Here is an 18,205-nt window from a genome sequence, read left to right on the forward strand (position 1 = left end):
AAAAAAAGCTATTGATTTTGTTTAGGGTCAGAATAAAATATCATTGGAGTGGGTGTTGAAATCCTCAGCCACGAATTATTTCCAAAGTGACAGTTTGGGCTGCGGAGATTTGTCTTGTGAAATAAAACAAAACAAATGAAACACCGTGTTCTTCATCTATAGGTACACGCTCAGGGTTCCCACTGGTTCCAGCTGGTTCCTGCAGGCTGTGTTTTCCATTCTGATCTATTTTCCCCTCGTTCCCATCCCTGGAAGCACGGCAGAACCAAACCCTACTGTCCACCCACCCCGTTGTCACGCCATGCCTTAGAGCCATTCCAGTTGGCAGAAACCCCCAGCGCAACCCCAGCCCATCACCACTGACCACATCCCTGAGTGTCCCATCCCTCTGGCCAGGACAGCCCCTCTCCTACTGCTTTTGAATGCAAAATATGGTGAGGAACTCCCCAACCCACAGCCTTCAGTGAGCGCTCACTTTCCCAAAGAGTCAGAAAATTAACTCCCATTTATATGCACGAGCTGCTTCCCTCTAATCTACACACCCATCTCTGCTCTTCTGCTGGTACAAGCGACGAATATTTGCTTTAAATACAATAATTTCTTTATAAATAAAGAACAGGCAACACTTTTGAAAAGGAAACCAGATGTCTTCCTCCCCTTTTCTGTGGTTTCTGCTCCTCAGCGTTGTGTGCCCGAGATAGAAGCGTGCCACTAGAATGAGGAGATCCGCAGGTCCCTGCCTTCCTCTCTCCATTTTATTTTATTTATTTAGATTTATGCAAACTCCTAAAGAGGTCACCTACCCGTATGCTCTCTATGCCCTTGACATAACTTTAAAATGCATCATAAAAACGTCCTGGGCACAGCAGTATAATTTAATATCACACACCACCAGGAAGGCACATAACTAAAAAAGCCTAAACCTTCCCCAGGCATATCCCTGCACACACACATATATATATACACACACATTTTTAGCTTCCATCAGCTCTTTCTTTTCCCATCACCTTCTGTTCAGGAAAATCGCAGCCCTCTCATTTCTGCTGCTCAGCTCAGTCTCCTCCCAGCCCCTCCATGCCCTCCACCCATGGCTTTGGGGATGCACCATCCAGGAGCTACTCCTGCTCATCCTCATGGCCATCAGCCATCCCTGCCATGGTATCAGGGATTCCTGCCCTTCTCCATGCACCTGAGCACCGAGCCATGGATAGCTTTGAAAGCTCTTGGCTTCACAGAGCCTATATCATAGAATCAGAGAACAGCTTATGTTGGAGGGGACCTCAAAGCCCATCCAGTCCCACTCCCCCTGTCCTGGGTTGGTTGCCCCCCACCAAATCAGGCTGCCCAGGGCTCCATCCAACATGGTTTTGGACATCTCCAAGGATAGGGCATCTACAACTCCTTTGGTCAATCTGTTCCAGTGTCTCATCGCTCTCTGAATAAAGAATTTCTTCCTAATATCTAACCAAAATTTCCCTTCTTTTATTTAAAACTCTTCCTTCTTGTGCTACCAATACTAGATCACATAAAAAGTCAGTTACCTTCCTGCTTATAAACTCCTTTCAAGTACTGAAAAGCTACACTGAGGGCTCCCTGAAGCGTTCTCCAGGCTCAACAAGCCCAACTCCCTCAACCTTTCTTCACAGGAGATGTGCTCCAAGTTCTGAGCATCTCTGTGGCACTCTTCTAGACCCAATGCAGCTCTCCATCAGGTGGAAATCATTTAAGCGCTGCAGAAGCACCAAAAAAATTAACTTCAGAATCTGTTCCTGCAGGGCTGCTCTTCTGGTTCCACAAGGCTCAAAGCAGGTCAAGGCATCCCCAAGCAAACCGTTGGGTCACCAGTAGATGGTCTGCACCACGCTTCTGTTTGGGAAACTACACCCATCCCAAACTAACTTTGGGCAGGAAAGCTGCCTGTCACCCAGATCACCATGTGGATGTGAGCTCCCGAGTCATCGACCTCCCAACCCTGGGGATCTGCCTGTGCCAGAGCTCCCTGCTGCTGCCTTAGGATGCCATAGGATCCCTCTCAGCATCTCTTCACGGTTCCCGGCCACCGCTCCCTTGGGAACGAGCACGAAGAGCGAACTAATGAGTCTATTAGACTTAATTAAGCTAATGTGAAATTATTTACTTAATCTGGGAAGATCTTATGATGGCAAGAAATCCCCATGGAAAAAGCACACAGCTGCCTTGCAGTCAAGCAGAAGCTCACGAGCAACCGGTTGCTAAAGCCTTCGGATGGGGATCCATCCTGCTATGCTCTGAGGCACCTGGGATCTGCATCCAGCTCTTCCCACCCTATTCATGCTGAAGTCACCAGGAAGAGCAACTGGATGCAGGCAAGGCTCATCCATCCACAGCTGCTGGAGGGGCTCACACAGAGCCCTCGCAGTCCTCTTGCAGCAGGAGCAGCCCCAGAGACCTCAATATCAGCACTGCTGCACGGGATGTGCGCAGAGCAGAGGCTGCAGAGGCGAGAGGGGATTTTGCTTTGCATATTTCACTTTTTTTTTTTCCCCCCTACATTAGTAAGAAAGCTTAATGCTTGCTTTGAATTCTTAATACGACCGAGTTCTTTTTGCCACTTATTTTGTTTTGTCATGCACTACATACAATTACACATCTCTAATCCGCAAATCCTCCCCCGACACCAGAACACGTGCCAAGCCTTTACTTCTTGCTGCCGCCGCATTAAAGGTCTTTTGAGACTCACTCACACCATAGAGCAGGATGCCCTTTCCAAGCTGGGAAGCTCAGACCCAAAACCAGTTCCCACCCAGAGGACGGGGCTCCCACCGTAAAGGATCCCAGAGAAGATCCCGCTCCCATCCTGGCTGTGAGGTGCTTGGCTCAGCATCTCTCCGTCGGAAATCACATCTTGCAAATCTCCCCCAGTGCAAAAACTTGCCTGTCAGATATTAGCTCAGCAAAATCTGGCAGGCAAATGATCTAATTAATAATCAGCATTATCAGTAGTTTCCACTTTTCTCAGGCAGCCAAATAGGCAAAAGCTACTGTGCAAATGGGATGCCTCGCTGTGCTGCCACAAGGTTGGATGGCAGCTACTGCACTTCCTGGGGCGTGCAAGGGGTTGGGGAACCCGAGAGCCACCCAGGCACTCCCAGGCCAGCAGAACTGGCTCAGATGCTGATTCCCCATTTACCAAAGGCAGCAGAAGGAGGGCTGAGGACCAAACCCTTTGTGCAGGGTCCTGGCTACAAGCACGGAGCCTGGGAGAGGACCCAGGCCCTCCTACAACCCAGCTCTGCTGCAGCACCAGCGAGACCAAGAAAGGAAGCAAGCAAACTCAGAGCCACGAAGACCTGCACCCACCACAGACCCTCTCCTTTTCTGCAATCAACGGGGAGAACAAAATAGGATGCTACAGCAAAAGCAATGCCCCCAGGAGCAATAGCTGTCACCGGCAGAGCCTATCCCCATTGCTCATCAGAGGCAATGCTTTATCTTCCTCTTATCTCCCTCTTGCTCTCCGCTCTTCTCCCACCTCCACCCACATCCCTCTGCTAAATGATGCTCATGTCCCATCTGCAGCATGAACTGTCAGGAGGCCACGAACGTCACCGATCACCCATCACAGACAGCACTATCTCCTCCCTGCAGCAGGAAAGTGATACCAGCTGGGGCCAGAGCACATCTGCCAGGAGGAGCAACGCCGGCAGCTCCTTCTGACTCTGCTCAGGGTAAGGAAATAGGAGAGACACCAATTTCCAGAGCTCAGAGCCAAAACCCAACATTCACCTTCTTTAAGTGTAATTTATTCAAGCTGCTTTATTATTGCAGATCCCAGCAGAGATGGAGAGGTCACAGCTGGAGCAATAACAATAATAATAAAAAATACTTAACTCAGAAGAGTATCGTGCATGAGTTCATCGTGCATTGGGGAGATGCCTTTTTTCTAGCCAAGGTGTTTTAAAGAAAACGAAGACAGAAGGGCAAGGAAGGCGTTTATGAGCAAGGGCAAGAAAAAAAGCAGCTTGTCCCAAAAGCCATCCAGCCCCAATTCCCACTCAACAAGCACTCAAACTCAGGTGTGCTCCTCCATCTCTGCCCTTTTACCCCTCCTGATGAGCCAACTCACCACACAGATGCTACAGCTCAGCTCCATGCGCTGCCAGAACTCCTCCAGCTGAGGGCTGCACAGCACCCTGCAGGCACAGAGTTCCCCTTTTTGGGCTCATTTCCAAGCTTTCCACTAATTTTACCCTCAGAGAGCACAGCCTGGGCACAAACTTCATTGCAAGCTCAACCAACTTCATGGCGTTGAGCAAACCTTCTTGGGGGTGGGGGGGCAGGCGCTTTGCACCCCTCTGTTCATGAACCCAATTAGGCATATGTCGAGGAAAGGGTGTATGTATATTAGATTTTAATTAAGCAGTGTTAATTATAATCTATGAGATGTGCTTACTGCTTATCTGATAATTATGAGAAAGCCAATTTGGCTGCTGGCTTGTGACTAATTAAGTGGAATTAGTAATGATAATTATAGATTTAATTTTTGTTTGCCTTTATTGGCAATGGGGGTAAAATGGTTTGGAGGGCTGCAAGGAAGGGGGTGGGAAACGCCAAGGGAAAAGATGGCCCAATGTGGGCCTGCCTATGGCTTCACAAGAAAAGTGCATTTTCAGCAGAAAAAAACCCACAAATGAGGCTTTTTCTTTTTTTTGCCAGCCCATATGCAGACTGCTGGGGTCTGGGAAAAAGTTTGAGAATTGGGTAATTGTGGGATTTGGGCCTTTTCTGCCCCACAAAGAGCAATCCCCCATCGGTGCTGCAGGGATGGGGCAGTGCTGAGCCTGGGGAGGTGACAGCAGGAGCCCCTCCAGCCCCCCCCAATAGGGGGGAATCGCCCTTTCCCAGCAAAATGTCAACATCTCCCATTTCTGTCCTGAATCATCACCAACCACTTTTTGGAAATGTCAGAACTCAGACTTTAGGGATTACTGAGGGAGGTGAGAATTGGAGGCTGCAGCTTTGAGCTGCGGCGTTCCCCTCCATCCCACACTGCCCCAACTCCAAGCTGCCAGGAAGGAAAAAAAAAATAAAGAAAGAAAGACAATTTTTGGATGCTGACTTTTTCCCTCATGGTGTAATTTACAGGATATGAAGTAAATATTAAATATTACTCTGTGGCTGTGCATCTCCTCGGAGTGCATCTTCCTCCCTGTCCGAACACTTGCTGTGGCCACAGGCTGCCAAAGTGGCCCCCAACATTACATGACAGCACGAAAAGGCAAAGAATCAAATTACAAAGAAATGGAGGGGAAAAAAAGTAATAATAATGCATTGCAGCTGGATATTTAAAAAGGCCAGAAAAACTTGCAGCTGCATGACACCACGCGGAGCCGTGCAAGCTCAGCTAATGATAACTGAATCTCCAGCTGCAGGGGTGAGCAGTGATTCCTGGCTGCACGTGGGATGGCAGCGACCTGGGAAGCTCAATGGGGTCCTGGGGTCAGAGTGCAGACCACTCTGTGCTCCATTCCCCACTGCAAAGGGGCAGAACTCAGAGCTTGCTGTGCCCATGCCGTGCTCCTTCACACGAGTGGCGTTTCTCATGCCTAACTAAATAATACATGGCAACATCAGGTATAAATTACAGGCGGCAAGGAGGGAAGACAATGCGGGCTGAATGCATTAAGGCAGCAGCCCGGGTGCAGCGTGGCTCATTTGCAAGATGCTGCTGCAAAGTGCTGCGCTCCCGCTGCTGAGCCCACAGGTAGCAGCACGGAGAGCTGCAGGGCCAGCTCTGAGCGAGGCTTGGCTCGAGGAAAAGCACCTGACCTGACTGCAAAGAATGCTGCTGGCATCAAACCAGGGTGTTCCTGGGGAGCAGACTCCTGGCCGAGGCATTGCTATTTGCGCGCTGGATGAATCCCCAGGGCTGATTGCACTGCACCCGGGTACTGCACATCCATTTCAAACTAAAAGAGGGGAAATTCAGACTGGGAGTAAGTAAAAAGTTGTTTGTTTGTTTGTTTGTTTGTTTTAAATAAGGGTAGTGAAGCACTGGAACAGGTTGCCCAGACAGGTGACAGATGCCCTATCAGGCTGGATGGGGCTCTGAGCACCCTGCAGGACCAAAGTGGATTCCTCTAAACAAAAAGAGACCAGCAATTCTAACATCATTAAAGAAGCAAAACCCAAAGGTGGAACAAAGGGCAGCCAAAGTCCCTTTTCCCCAGGGATTTCCAAAAAAAATGCCATGTAAGCAGATGCCCAGGGCATCTGCAAACTCCCTCTACAGCTTCCACCTGAAGCAGCACGGCACAACCCATTGCAAGCAGGCTGAACATCAACTCCAAGAGTATTTGCTGAATCACGCTTTCAGGGTCCTGCACTTAATTCCACTGCAATGCATTTAATACCTTTGCTTCCTGTCCTAAAGAGCTCTGGGATTCACTGGATGGAGAGTGCAAACAGCTTTGACTCCAACCCCGTGCTCAGCTTTACTAGGAAATCATTCATTTGGATTTCCCTGATGAGCACTAAGGTAAAGCAGGTCAGTATTCAGCCTTACAGATATAAATAATAGTTGTGAGATGAACCAGCTCTGCGCCCTGCAGATCTCTTGCTGAGCGTTTCTACACAGGGCTGGCCAAGGATGCATTGCTGAGTGCTTGCTTACCCCTCTGAAAAGGGAAAAATGGGGTTTTAAGAGAATAATGCTTCATAATACCAGACAAGCTGTTGGATAAGGAAAAGACAAGACAGAAGGCCAGAGCTGGTAAAAGCTACAGCTTGTAATTTCACTGCACCTTCTCTACTCAATAAACGGGTTTCAGTCAGAGCATCTCTTCCATCCAACCCAAAAAAGGAGCTGAAGGGTGAGCTGATTGCATTGATCACACACACGTTTGCCTGGCAGGGAAAGCAGACCTGCCTATTGCTGCTCCCATCCAAAGGGCTCCACTGCCTTATAATGGGGATACATACAGCCAGCTCGGGGCCAGGAAGCAGCACTGCAGGGAATTCACTGCTCCCTGAGCAGTACGAAGGTGTGCAGGGAGAGCGCAGCAGCAGCAGATGCTCAACCTCATCCCCAACACTGGTGCTAGAACAGATCCTCACACGGGATCCTTTCCACCCAGCTATTGTTAACCCCTACGAGAGCAGCAGATGCAGCAGGTCACGGGGATCTGGGGCTGCCCTGTCTGGCCTTTAACCCTGAGGAAATCCCTTGTTACCCAGCAGCACGCTCCTTTCAGCCAACCGCCTCCGCCTCCCCTGCAAGAGGCTGAGCTGTGCCTGCTGTGGTGTCTTCGAAGGAGAAGCCTATCAGCTCCAAACAGCCGAGACCTTTAGCTCAAATCCATTAATCCTCTTTATTAAACCCAGGTCACCTCTGAGTCCTGGCAAATTAACCAGCATCTCCCCACTGCAAGTACATCAAGAGGAAATGCGCTGTACAGCGCCTGTAATTTTCATGGACCAGGGCTCTGGGGTCAGAGGGCTTCCCGAGCTCCATTCTCTGCCTTTGTCAATTTAAAAGGGAACATCGGCTTGCTCTTGTATAAATTACGGGAGAGGCAGAGCAGGGGCTGCAGGGCACTCTGCAGCCTCCAGCCACAACACCATCCCCATCCTGCCCCAGGTGAGAGCACGGCACAGCAAGGCCACGAGCATCAATACCAAGGAATAAACAGGGCTGGGGACATCCCCTGAGCACAGCCACCAGCAACCAGCAGTGGTTGGGCACCGGGTGCTGAGCCTGGCATCCACCAAAGCTCCTTTGGCCCCTTGCCTTCATACTGCTGCTAATAAATGCCATATCCCCATGCCAGCCCAGCTGGGAAGCGAGAAAAAGAGCCTGGGAGGGCTTTGCTCCAGCTCAGAAGTGGGTGGAAAATTGTTGCCTTGTTCCCTGAAATTCCACCATTTGAAACATCTCCTCCCCCTTGCTGCAGTCTCCTGGTGGAGCCACTCTAATCTGAGTGCTCACAGGGCCAGCATGGCCCTGCTGCTGAAGAGCCACGGACGTTTAGCTGGGCTGGGGAGACTTTGGGCCAACTGCATCGTAAGCACTATTATGAATCCAGAAGGAGAGCTCCAGCGTGGGTGGAATGGAGGCTATAGGTTGGGAAACAGGGCAGAGGAGGGACTTGGAGCTGCAGCACTGCCCAGGACACAGCCCCTGCTCCTGCAAACTGCATTCTCAAAGCAAACCAACTTCCCAGAGCAATTTTTGCCAGTAAGGAGTACTTTTTCAAGGAAAAACAACAAAAAAAAAATGCAGTGGAAAAATCCCCAAGCAGCTCAATAAGAGCTGTGAGCATCACTTCCATACCCCTGAGGCAGCTCCACGCAGCGCTCGTGAGCCACAGCCGTGCCACCCCAGGGCTGCACACACTGACTTCTGCTGAGATCTCTGGTTTTAGCCCAGCTAAGGACAGCAGAGGATCTCAACCCTCACCCTTCGCCCTACAGCAGGGTCTGAGTTAGTGGCAGGGTCACAGCACCACATTTTAAATCTCCCAGCCACCAGCTTGCATCACAGCTTTAGTTTCTTATTAAAAAGACCATTTCTTGCTGTATTTAATCACCGCAAGGTCATTGCAGTGACAGTTGTCAGCATCCCAACCCGGGAGCTGGAGGAGCACAGCCTCATCCCGCTGACCAGATAAAGGACCCGGCGCTGGTTCTCATCTCCTTGTTTGCAGTCGTGAGGTGCCCACCTCCGTGTGCAGATGAAGGTGTGGGTGGGTCGGTGTCAGCACCCCGCAGGTGCTCGGGGAAGCTGCCGTTCTCTCTGCTCATCAGGAGCCCCGAGGAGAGAAATTGCATCGTTCCCTTTGCGGCCCTCTGCCCACCTCGAACCAATTTCTCTTCCTTTTAATTCAATTCAGCTCCTCCTGACCTTGGCTGGCTGGTGTTGCAGAGTTTCTCTCAACAGATAGCACCAATTACAGAGGTGCGAAAATGGAAGGCTTTCAATTTGGAGAACAAACCCAAGGAACTGGAACTTTATTGAACTGAGAAACAGGGGGTGGAAGTGGGGGAGAGGAGAGGGGCATAAGCTCAGAAATATTCCTTACATTCAAGTCAGAAACCAAATGTTGCGACCATTTCCTTTAGAGGGGAAGCTGAAGGTCTTGCCATAAAGCAGGGCTGCCCCAAGACATAAAAGCTCCCCTCTCCATCCCCATCTCTGCCATCTCCACCAGCCATGCACCGAACCTCACTTGATCCAGATGCAACCCAGCCCTGCAGCAGCACAGAGGACAACATCACACCACAAAGCTGCCTGCCACACCAACACGAAGAATAAAGAGGTCCTCCCAGCCACAGTTTGGCTGGCCAGCACATCGGGGCTGGTTCAGCATCCTCTTTTGGATACTTCCTCCCAAGCCCCAGCCCTATGGGCCAACACAAGGGACGAGCAGCTCACTTTGACCTCTCTTAAGAGCTTCCATGAGCTCGCAGGCTCGTGGTTTTACAGCCAGCACGTAGCACCTCCTGGATCCCTGGCCAAGCCGCGACCGCAGCTCCCCCCAACGACTGCCCATAAATCCTCCAGGTCGGTAAACAGCCGAATTACGGCTCCCCGCCATTGCTTAGCTGCTTTTGACACTAATTGCTCTGCGGAGTGTGTGCAACTGGCAACACCTTATTAAAAGTGAAATATATTATACTGTCCACTTATTGCTACTTTATAAAGATAAAGCACCCCGACTATAAGGAAAGGCTGGCAAAGGCATCCAGCAGCCCCGGAGCAGCCGGCGACACTCGAGCGCACAGAGCAGAAGCACGGCGAGCATTACTGGGATAAATGTGTGCTCTCAGTTCAACTGCAGAGTGTTTCCATTTTGAGCCCAAGGGTTGAGAGAAGAGCGTGCTTGAGAATTTCCTCTCTGTTCGCCTCCTGGTTTCAGCTCTGAGATCAGCACTCTCAGACCTACGGAGAAGTCGGATGGAGACGAGGCATGGAAGGACAAGGGCATCCAGAACGTGCTGCCCTCCTGCCTACACCAACAGCAGCAAAGAGTGCCCATTCACTCACCAACCATGTCTGTTGTCTGCTCAGCAACCTCCAGACATCACCACTGGGCATCACAGCTCTGACAGCCCCCAGGTGCCAGCCTTGGTGCCCCAGCTTCACTTCAGCACAGCAGAGAAATTCTGGGGTTCGATGCACTGATTTCAGTCTTTTGACTGTGTTTCTCAAAGGATGAATCTGAAACCCGCTGTTTCACAAGGAAAAACACGTAGAAGCCTCCAGTTCAGATTTGGAACTACAGCAAGGACGTGTCTTTTAACACATCTCTCCATGCATGCCTTAGGCAAGTCATTCTCCCTCTTTATTCCTTGGCTTCCCTGTCTGCACAAACAGGGACCATGAAATTTCTCTTCTTCGTGAAGTGTTTTAAGATCTACAGGAACAACCATGACACACAAGCAAGACCTGATACCGCATTTCAGTAATGAATATTTCGATCCAGTCCCTCAAGCCTCCCCTCACCACCTGATTTGGAGAGAATTTTTGCTCTTGTTTCTTAATTAAAATGCTGTTTCTAGTTGTGAACGTGACAGCCAGCAGAAGACTGGAGGAAGGCAAACACAGGGGATGCCACCAAAGAGTTCTGCAGCCTGGGGAGCTCACAGAGATGAGGTACAGAAAGCCATGGGCTTAAGGGGGAAAATATCAGCTTCTGGGAATTCGTTTTCTGCAAAAATGGAGATATTCCTCGTGCACATCACAGGACTCATTACATCCACGTCCCGCGTGCACTCTGCAGAGTGCACCTGCTATTATTTATCACTTATTGGTTATTTCCCACGTGGCAGAGACACAGAGCCACCTCCGCCAGCTCCGAGCACCGCGGGCGCAGAGGCTGCACTCCAGGTCCTATAGGAAATGATGAGTCCTAAGCAACGTATCTGAAATATCCAGACTCCCTGGTTCAACAAGTTCAAATCCAAGCAGGATCAATACCTTCTCACTCCTGAGGTATCAGCAGGTAATTGGGTATCACGCAGTGATGAGCAACCTAGTTTGCTCAGAAGCTGCAAACTTTAATCTTCATCCATTCCTGCTACGCAGAATGGAGAGGGAGGAACAGATCAAAGGAGAACAGATCAAATTCAGCTGCATTTGGACACAGATTGCAGAAAAAAAGGGACTCATTCTTAAGCAAAACGGCTCAGGCTCCTAAGGCTCAACACGTTGGTAAGACTTGAGTACAATAAATCAGAAGTCACTGTTCCTCCTGCAGCCACCTGCAGTCTCAGCCCTGCCTCCCTCAGCTTTGGGGCTGCTCCTGATCCCCTGACTTTGCAGGCAGCCGAGTTTACACAGCAGCACTCTCCCACCTCTGCAACACCTCCACCACCACCACATCCACCTCCAGCCTACGGCCACGGTCCTGTTTCCAACCTGTAGGAGCCCATGGCAGGGGGTCCCATTTCAGCAAGGAGGGTCACATCACTATATCCTAGTGATGTGACAAGGAGATGCTATCCCACGCTTCGCAGGCTGGAAGGTGCCACCTGGCTGCAGAAGATTGCCACCTTGGCCACATTAAGAAGGGACAAGGCAGATGGATGGGCCGAGACAGACAGAAGAACGCCACGGGCAGCAGAACGACCTGCTTGACAGATTTCCCTACTGATCAAAGCTAACTTTGCTCAGGGCTTTTGACATCTGATTAATTACATGGCACCAGCTTGCTCCCAAGGTTCCGTTTCAGCACTCCTCACCTCCCTTGCTCATGGGGCTCTGCAGCAGAGCCCGGTGCCAGAAGAGGAGGGACAGTGAGAGGGCAGCTCTGCCAAATGCCCTGGTCTGTCCCTGTACGCCCTGAGATAAGGAGGGGACGGCTGGGAGCAGAGCCCCTTTGTCTGCAGAGTGTTTGTCGCGGGCAGATAGGACGCATCCGCCTCACGCTGACATTTTGGTCACCAAATTAACATGCGCCGCCATGGAGACTAAATGTCATTAGCCTCATTAGAAGCGATCGCATGAAAATAAAGACAAAAAAAAGAAAAATTAAAGTGAAAATTAGCCGAAGCTATTCAATAAAACTACAGGGAGATCCAGCGGGGAGCAGACGGCCAACGCCAACTGCGTGGGATGGGAAGGGGTTGGGTGGAGGTCCCTGTCACATCCAGCCCTGATGCAGCCAGCATTGCCAGACGTAGTCAGACACGTGCCTGGGATATGGCTGTGCATGGCTGTGTCTAACAGGGACACAGGGGTGTTTTTTTTTAGCAGCATCCAACTCCAGGTTTCTCTCGGATGCTTCCCGTTCAATTACTGGCCAATGCCAACTGCATTTTGCTTATGTGCTGTGACAAGACTGCTGCACAAGGTGGAAGGATTAGTGGAGTAAGTATTGTTTTGCCCTTGTGAAGAGAAGAATTTTTCCTGTAGCCCCTTTTGCTATGCAAACGCCTTTTCCTTTGGGGAGGGAGAAGTCAGAGGGCCCTTGCAAGATCCTGCTTATGACAGAGCAGATTTGAAAGCCCAGAGATCTCCTTCCCCCTCCTTCCCTTCTGTCAAAAATTATAATCATCATTTTCCAGCTTGCTGAACAATCAAAGTGTGGCCTATATTTGCTGGAGCTCCTTCCACACGCTACATGCATAGCAACAAGTACAGGAAACAAAAGCCAGAAGTAAACAGCGGCGCAGGAAGAGGCGATGGGATGGCGGGTGGGTGTGGATGAAGGCTCCTTGGAGGCACCGTGTGGGATGCACAGCATGGACCCCCCCAGTGCCCTCCACTGGTGCTGCTCTGGGAGCCTGAAGCCTGCTGTGAAGACCCCTTCCATGGTCTGCAAGGAACGTGGGGATGAAACGTCCCTGTTCATTGCAGAACAGTTGGACTAAATGACCTCTGAAGGTCCCTTCCACCCCAAATGGTTCTATGCCTATGATAAATGCACCTGGGCCATTTTATTAGTGGACGCAGCAATGTTCCTGCTGTCACAGAAGGGAGTTCAGCCCTTTTGCTGTAGGTTCATTTGGTCCACAAGCAACTGCTGACTTCGCCACCATGAAGGAACCCACAGTCCCCAGCTCAGATAACCCTACGTGCCCCACTAGGAGGCTTTACCCCATGTCAAACCCACCAGTGGGCAGCCCTGGCCAACAGGACAGACCTCCTGTTGTTTTTCACCCCAGATCAACGCACTCCAACCTCAGCATCCATCCCAAAGCACGGACCCAGCAGGGCAATGTGCTGGGCTCCCCTTCCCTGCGGATTGCAGAAAGCTTCCATCTCCAGAGCTGTCAATCCAGCACTTCTCACTAGCGCTGAATTCACAGAAAAGTAAACCTAAAAATAACTCTTTTTTCTTTTTCCTTCCCCCTTTCCTTGCCTCATCGCACACGTGTCCCGCAGGCACATGACTGTGCTGCACAGGCAACAAGTCCAGCATCCCTGCATGGCCCCACTGACACATCAATGGCACCCACCAGGCTGAGCCCTGCTGATGGGCTGGGCTGATGTGTCCAGCCATAGAATCCAGCCCACAGATATTCAGTCACCCTTAGAGCACGGTAACGCACTCCCAGAGCTTATGGGAAGCAGTGAGGTATGTGTTTCTTTCCTCTAAGTAAGGAAAAAAATAGAAAGGAAAAAAAAAGAGGAGTTTCCTTAAAAACCCACCCACTGAGAAGCAAGTGTCAAAGCCACCTCTGTATGCGTAGTTGCTGCATTGGTAATTATAAGTACCATGCCTTCATTAGAGAAAGGGAGGGAAGGAGATTTCTGGCAGAGCTGTTATTATTTTTAAGTTTAAACAAAAAAAGAAAAAAGAGGACAAGTTTGACAGCTGAGATCACAGCCCACCCTGCACGCAGTAGCAGCTGGGAGCAGCGCTGGGATTTGCCTGTCTGGGGATGGGAAAAGGAGAGGGCTGCAAAGCCCAGGCTGACCGCAGGTCAGCTTTGAGCACAGGTGACCCCATAGATTTTGATAAGGAAAAAAAAATAAAAATACATGTATATGTATATATATGTGTGTGTAACGAACATATTCGGTTTTGGTGGTGACCTCTTTTGGGGACAGGATAGTGGGTGACCACCAGCTCTGGGTGCAAACACGCAGAGGTTCATCATGCTCTAACCAAGCTGAGCACAAACTTCAAATTGAATATTCAAGAGTAAAATAGGAACATAGCTGTTTATGCAACTTAAGATCCACCATAACCAAACATTCAGGCCTTTGGGGAAAATTTTCAAAGGCACAAGTTTATGTACCCAGCTCCTATTGGTGCCTTTGAACCATTTCTCTCATTTCAGCTCCAATGTCAGTACTTCACAGAGACTCACACCAACAGACTCCTCCATCCAGCTGTTTGCAACCACAGAACGACACACAGAAGGGATGCTGTCAAAGGGAATCTGCTGGAATAAGCAAAGCAAGATCCTCCATCCAGTTTGGTGCACCCTGGAAGGCAGCATCCAGAGAGAGCAGCCCCAAAGCCCCTAGAACAAACTGTTCCAGAAACTTACAATGCAGAGGGTTTGCACAGAGGAAAAGCTGCATTTGCTCCTTCTTCTATCACGTTCCTTCCTGATACCACTTGGAAAGGCAAATGGGAGCCCAGGGCATAGGGCTGCTAATGGGATCTCTTCCCCAACATCTCTGACTGATGGAGGGCTGATGGCCACGGCAGTGCAGCCACTACCATCCCCAGCCTTTGAGAGAGCTCAGAAAATCCCTGTTAGTCTAAGTTGGAACGACACTGAAGCAGAACTAATGTTGATAAATGAACTTATGTTGTATGAACTTATTCTTTGGCTTAGTTGCAGGGATCAGCAGCTCTCTGCCAGCCCTGCATCCCCTTTGGCAGAGGGGTCACAGCTGTGCCCCACATGGCAGTGGCATCCAGTAAACCCCCAAGCCCAGCCATCACTCCTGAACAGGGAGCAAACAGCCTTTGTAACTCCTGCCATGCCTATTTCTTCATTTGAGACTGCATTCTCATCCACCACCAACGCCACACAGCCCACGTGAGGCTCAGTTACAAGCGGGTGCAGAAAGCAAGTCCTACATGCAAGAGGTGACAGCAGGGCACTGGGGACTCTGCCCAGCAGGCTCCCAGATGCCAGGACCCGCAGCACCAGGAGCAGCTGTCTTGCAGCCTGCACTGCCACAGCTCTGAGCCTGCAGGGTTCGAGCCCCAGCTGGGAAGGAGCCCCTGCCATGACAAGTCATTTTGCCAAGCCAGCAAAGGCAGCAATACAAATGTCTAAACAAGCTGACGCGCATTGATTTTTGCCACCAGTAGAGCCATGATGTCACGCCATAACGGCATCCTTCCCATCAGGAGGAGCCCACCTCAGAAAGCAATGTCACCCAGGAACCCTGCCCAAAGCCACCGGGTGACAACAACATTAGCTTCAGAAATCGTTTTGCATGGGAACTTGTCTGACAAAGAAATAAAGAGCTACAGGGTAAGACGCTATCTATGAGCAGAGGGGTCAGGGTTTCATTACTGCATTAACCTTTCGTGTCTTTACATTCCACAGGAGTGAATTGGTAACGAGACAATGCGAGTCCCGGGGGGAAAAAAAAATATACATCTTTCCTAACAAAGGTAAAAGGAGGAAAATAAAAAGGAAAAGCAAAGAACAGAGGTGGGAGAGAAAGAGGAAAAAAACTGGCAAATAAGCTATTACAGCTAATAATAACTTCGCAGTGCTATTTTCTGCAGGAGCCTTCAAGTTGTGATGTTTCCCTTCACTCTAATTACACCTCTAAAAGCAGGTTCCCTTCTCACTTTAACCACCCCATGAGAAACTCCCGCAGGATGCACACACAAATGGTGAGGAAAAGAGTTCACGCTTCACAAAGAGCCTCTGCACATCCCAGGGGAGCATCACCTGCACAGAGCACGTGGGATTCTGCTTGCAAAAAAAATAAAAAAATAAAAAAATCAACAGCATTAAAAACCCAACGGAAGACGCAGGCCCCAGGGGTCGGAAAAGGACCAAGGCAGCAGCTTGGCACACCAGAACGCTTTCCTTCCTCTACTGCAGGCAGCAGGTTTCAGTGTGATGGATTAACAGCTCAGCCCAGCTGGGCAAATTCCTAGGCTGGTTTGACTCAGGGGACATTCAGAGCCAAAGCAGATATTGCTGCTCAATATAAATAAGAAGGCAAAGCTACAACGGCAAAGTGCAGATCAAGAAACCTCTCCCAAGTTTTGGAGGCTTAACTACATGGTCCATTTTCTTCTGGATGCTGCCTCGCATCCATTTCATTGCAATTTCAACCCAACAGCACTGGGCAGAGAAGCTGCCCCCACGTCAGGAAAACCCACTGCCATGTTTTGCTCAAGATAAGACGCTGCAATACTTCCCCTTAAAATCCCTTGTACTCCCCAATGGATGAGTGCATCATCCCTGCTCTCACGTGCTCTCTGCTGCGCTATAGGTGCACCATTTTGGCTCGTGGCCTTGCTGGGGAGCCAAAGACAACACATTAAAGGCACTGCTGTAGGAGGCCCTCCATTGGCACGTCTTGCCCAGCCCACATCATGTCACCCTGTCACCACAGCAAGCATCAGTGGGACCCCAGCATCAATCCCCAGCCCATGTCAGTGGCTGTTTCCCATGGCTGTGGCACCCCTCAGGCACTGCACCCCTGGACACAGACAGTCCCGTGATGCGAGCCTCCAGCAGCAACTTGGAGCCTGAGCACTCCTGTGCTCATCACAGCTCTCTCACAGAGGTGAGAGCTGTCTTCCAGCTATGACACAGCTCATCTCTCCCCCTCCAGCTTCTCACACAGCCCAGCCCAGCACAGAGAAGCGCTGGAACTAAACCACAGAGAACAGCTCAAATTGCAGCTGTGCATCTTCCCTGCCCTCCTGAGTCCAACATAATTCTCACTGACAGTCATGAAAAACACATGTTGGGCTGAGATAGGATCCGAGCCTCAACATCCAGTCCCCATCTGTTTCAACAGGGGCCGCAATCTTTTCAGCTGCTAGAAGCACACATCCTTGTCTGAAAATACCAGTGACTTGTCCCCCAGGAGCAGCTCTGCTGCCCACTCTGCTGCTTCCCCCTCCCCATGGATACGCTGCAGAGCTGTGCTCACTGCCCCACCGCTGAGCATCAGCTCAGAGCTGGTGCTCAATGCAAACCTCACGTCTCCCCCTCATCCCGGTGAGCAGAGGGGATGAGGCCAGTCTGCATTTTAGAAGCCTCCTGCCCAGCACAAAGCAGCTCAGCACCTTTGCTGCAGGTGGGCTCATTCTTGCAGGTGCCCACAATGGGGGCTTCATATTCACTTTGTCAAAGGACGCACAGGGCTGGCAGCCCGGTGGCAATCAGCAGGGATGTGAGGGAGCAGGGTGAACAGCACGACAGCTCACAGAGGAGAGAGGGATGCAGGAGATGCCCAACTTGGAAGGGGAAAGAGCTGCCTCCCACCCCGTCTAGACAGGGCTTGGACAGAGGAACCGGCTCTTCCCATGCAGGCAGCACACACACTCAATGTGCAGTGCCACCCTCCTGCACTGCCAGCACCCACAGCTCTCCCCAGAGGCCAGCTCGCTGCCTTGAACCCCGCTGCAAGCGCTCGGCGAGCCCTGCTGCAGAGCAACTCGCTGCTGCGTGCAGCCAAGCACTACGGGCATCAAGTCTGGGTCCCCCCAGCACCTCTCCATCCTCTGCACCGCTCCCTTCCCGGCCCCAGGGGGATGAAAAGCTTCCCGCACTGCCTACCTGGGATGAAGAGCAGGGCAGTGGTGGCGGTGAAGACGATCCAGCAGGCAGGATGGTACATCTTGGAGCTGCGGTCGGCTCGCGGCTGATTTGCTTGCTTGCTTGCTGCTGCCGCCGCTGCTTTCGTCTGCGTTGAATGCTGAGCAGGTTTAAATCCAATGTTTGCAGTGGGAGGGAGACTGAGTTAGCGAGCTGGAGAGAGAGAGAGAGAGAGAGACAGGAGCAGGCAGTCAGCGGCTCCGATTTTTCCTTGCACACACGCACGCACAACTGGCCCGAAAAGCTCCGGCCGTGCACGGGGAAGCAGACCTCCTACCGGGCACCCATTGGTTCGGGTTGCTGACTGACACCCGCACACTCTCTCTGTGCCACCGGGGAGTTAAACACGGGCATCACCCCATCGGGCACAAGGACCCGCACGTCCCACGGCCGCCTTCAGCCCAATGGCAGTGATGCCTGCCCACACCGTGCCCACAGCCGGGGCTGGCAGCCCCCCAGC

General features: G+C 51.0%; 1 protein-coding gene across 4 annotated transcripts in view; it reads right to left on the minus strand.

Moving 5' to 3' along the window:
• The window catches only part of OPCML (opioid binding protein/cell adhesion molecule like), a 293,448-nt gene that overhangs the window by 237,790 nt on the left and 37,453 nt on the right, over positions 1 to 18,205 (minus strand). For 2 of the 4 annotated variants that reach the window (XM_019622974.2, XM_010723622.3), the window contains exon 2: positions 17,707 to 17,898. In XM_019622974.2, coding sequence (XP_019478519.1) covers positions 17,707 to 17,767 — 61 coding nt within the window. In that variant the 5' untranslated portion in view covers positions 17,768 to 17,898. Of the gene's footprint in view, positions 1 to 17,706; positions 17,899 to 18,015; positions 18,183 to 18,205 lie in introns of those variants that run through there. The other 2 variants (XM_010723620.3, XM_010723621.3) reach the window with 2 other exon arrangements.

This window comes from Meleagris gallopavo, chromosome 26 (assembly GCF_000146605.3).
Source record: "Meleagris gallopavo isolate NT-WF06-2002-E0010 breed Aviagen turkey brand Nicholas breeding stock chromosome 26, Turkey_5.1, whole genome shotgun sequence".
Taxonomy (NCBI): Eukaryota; Metazoa; Chordata; class Aves; order Galliformes; family Phasianidae; genus Meleagris; species Meleagris gallopavo.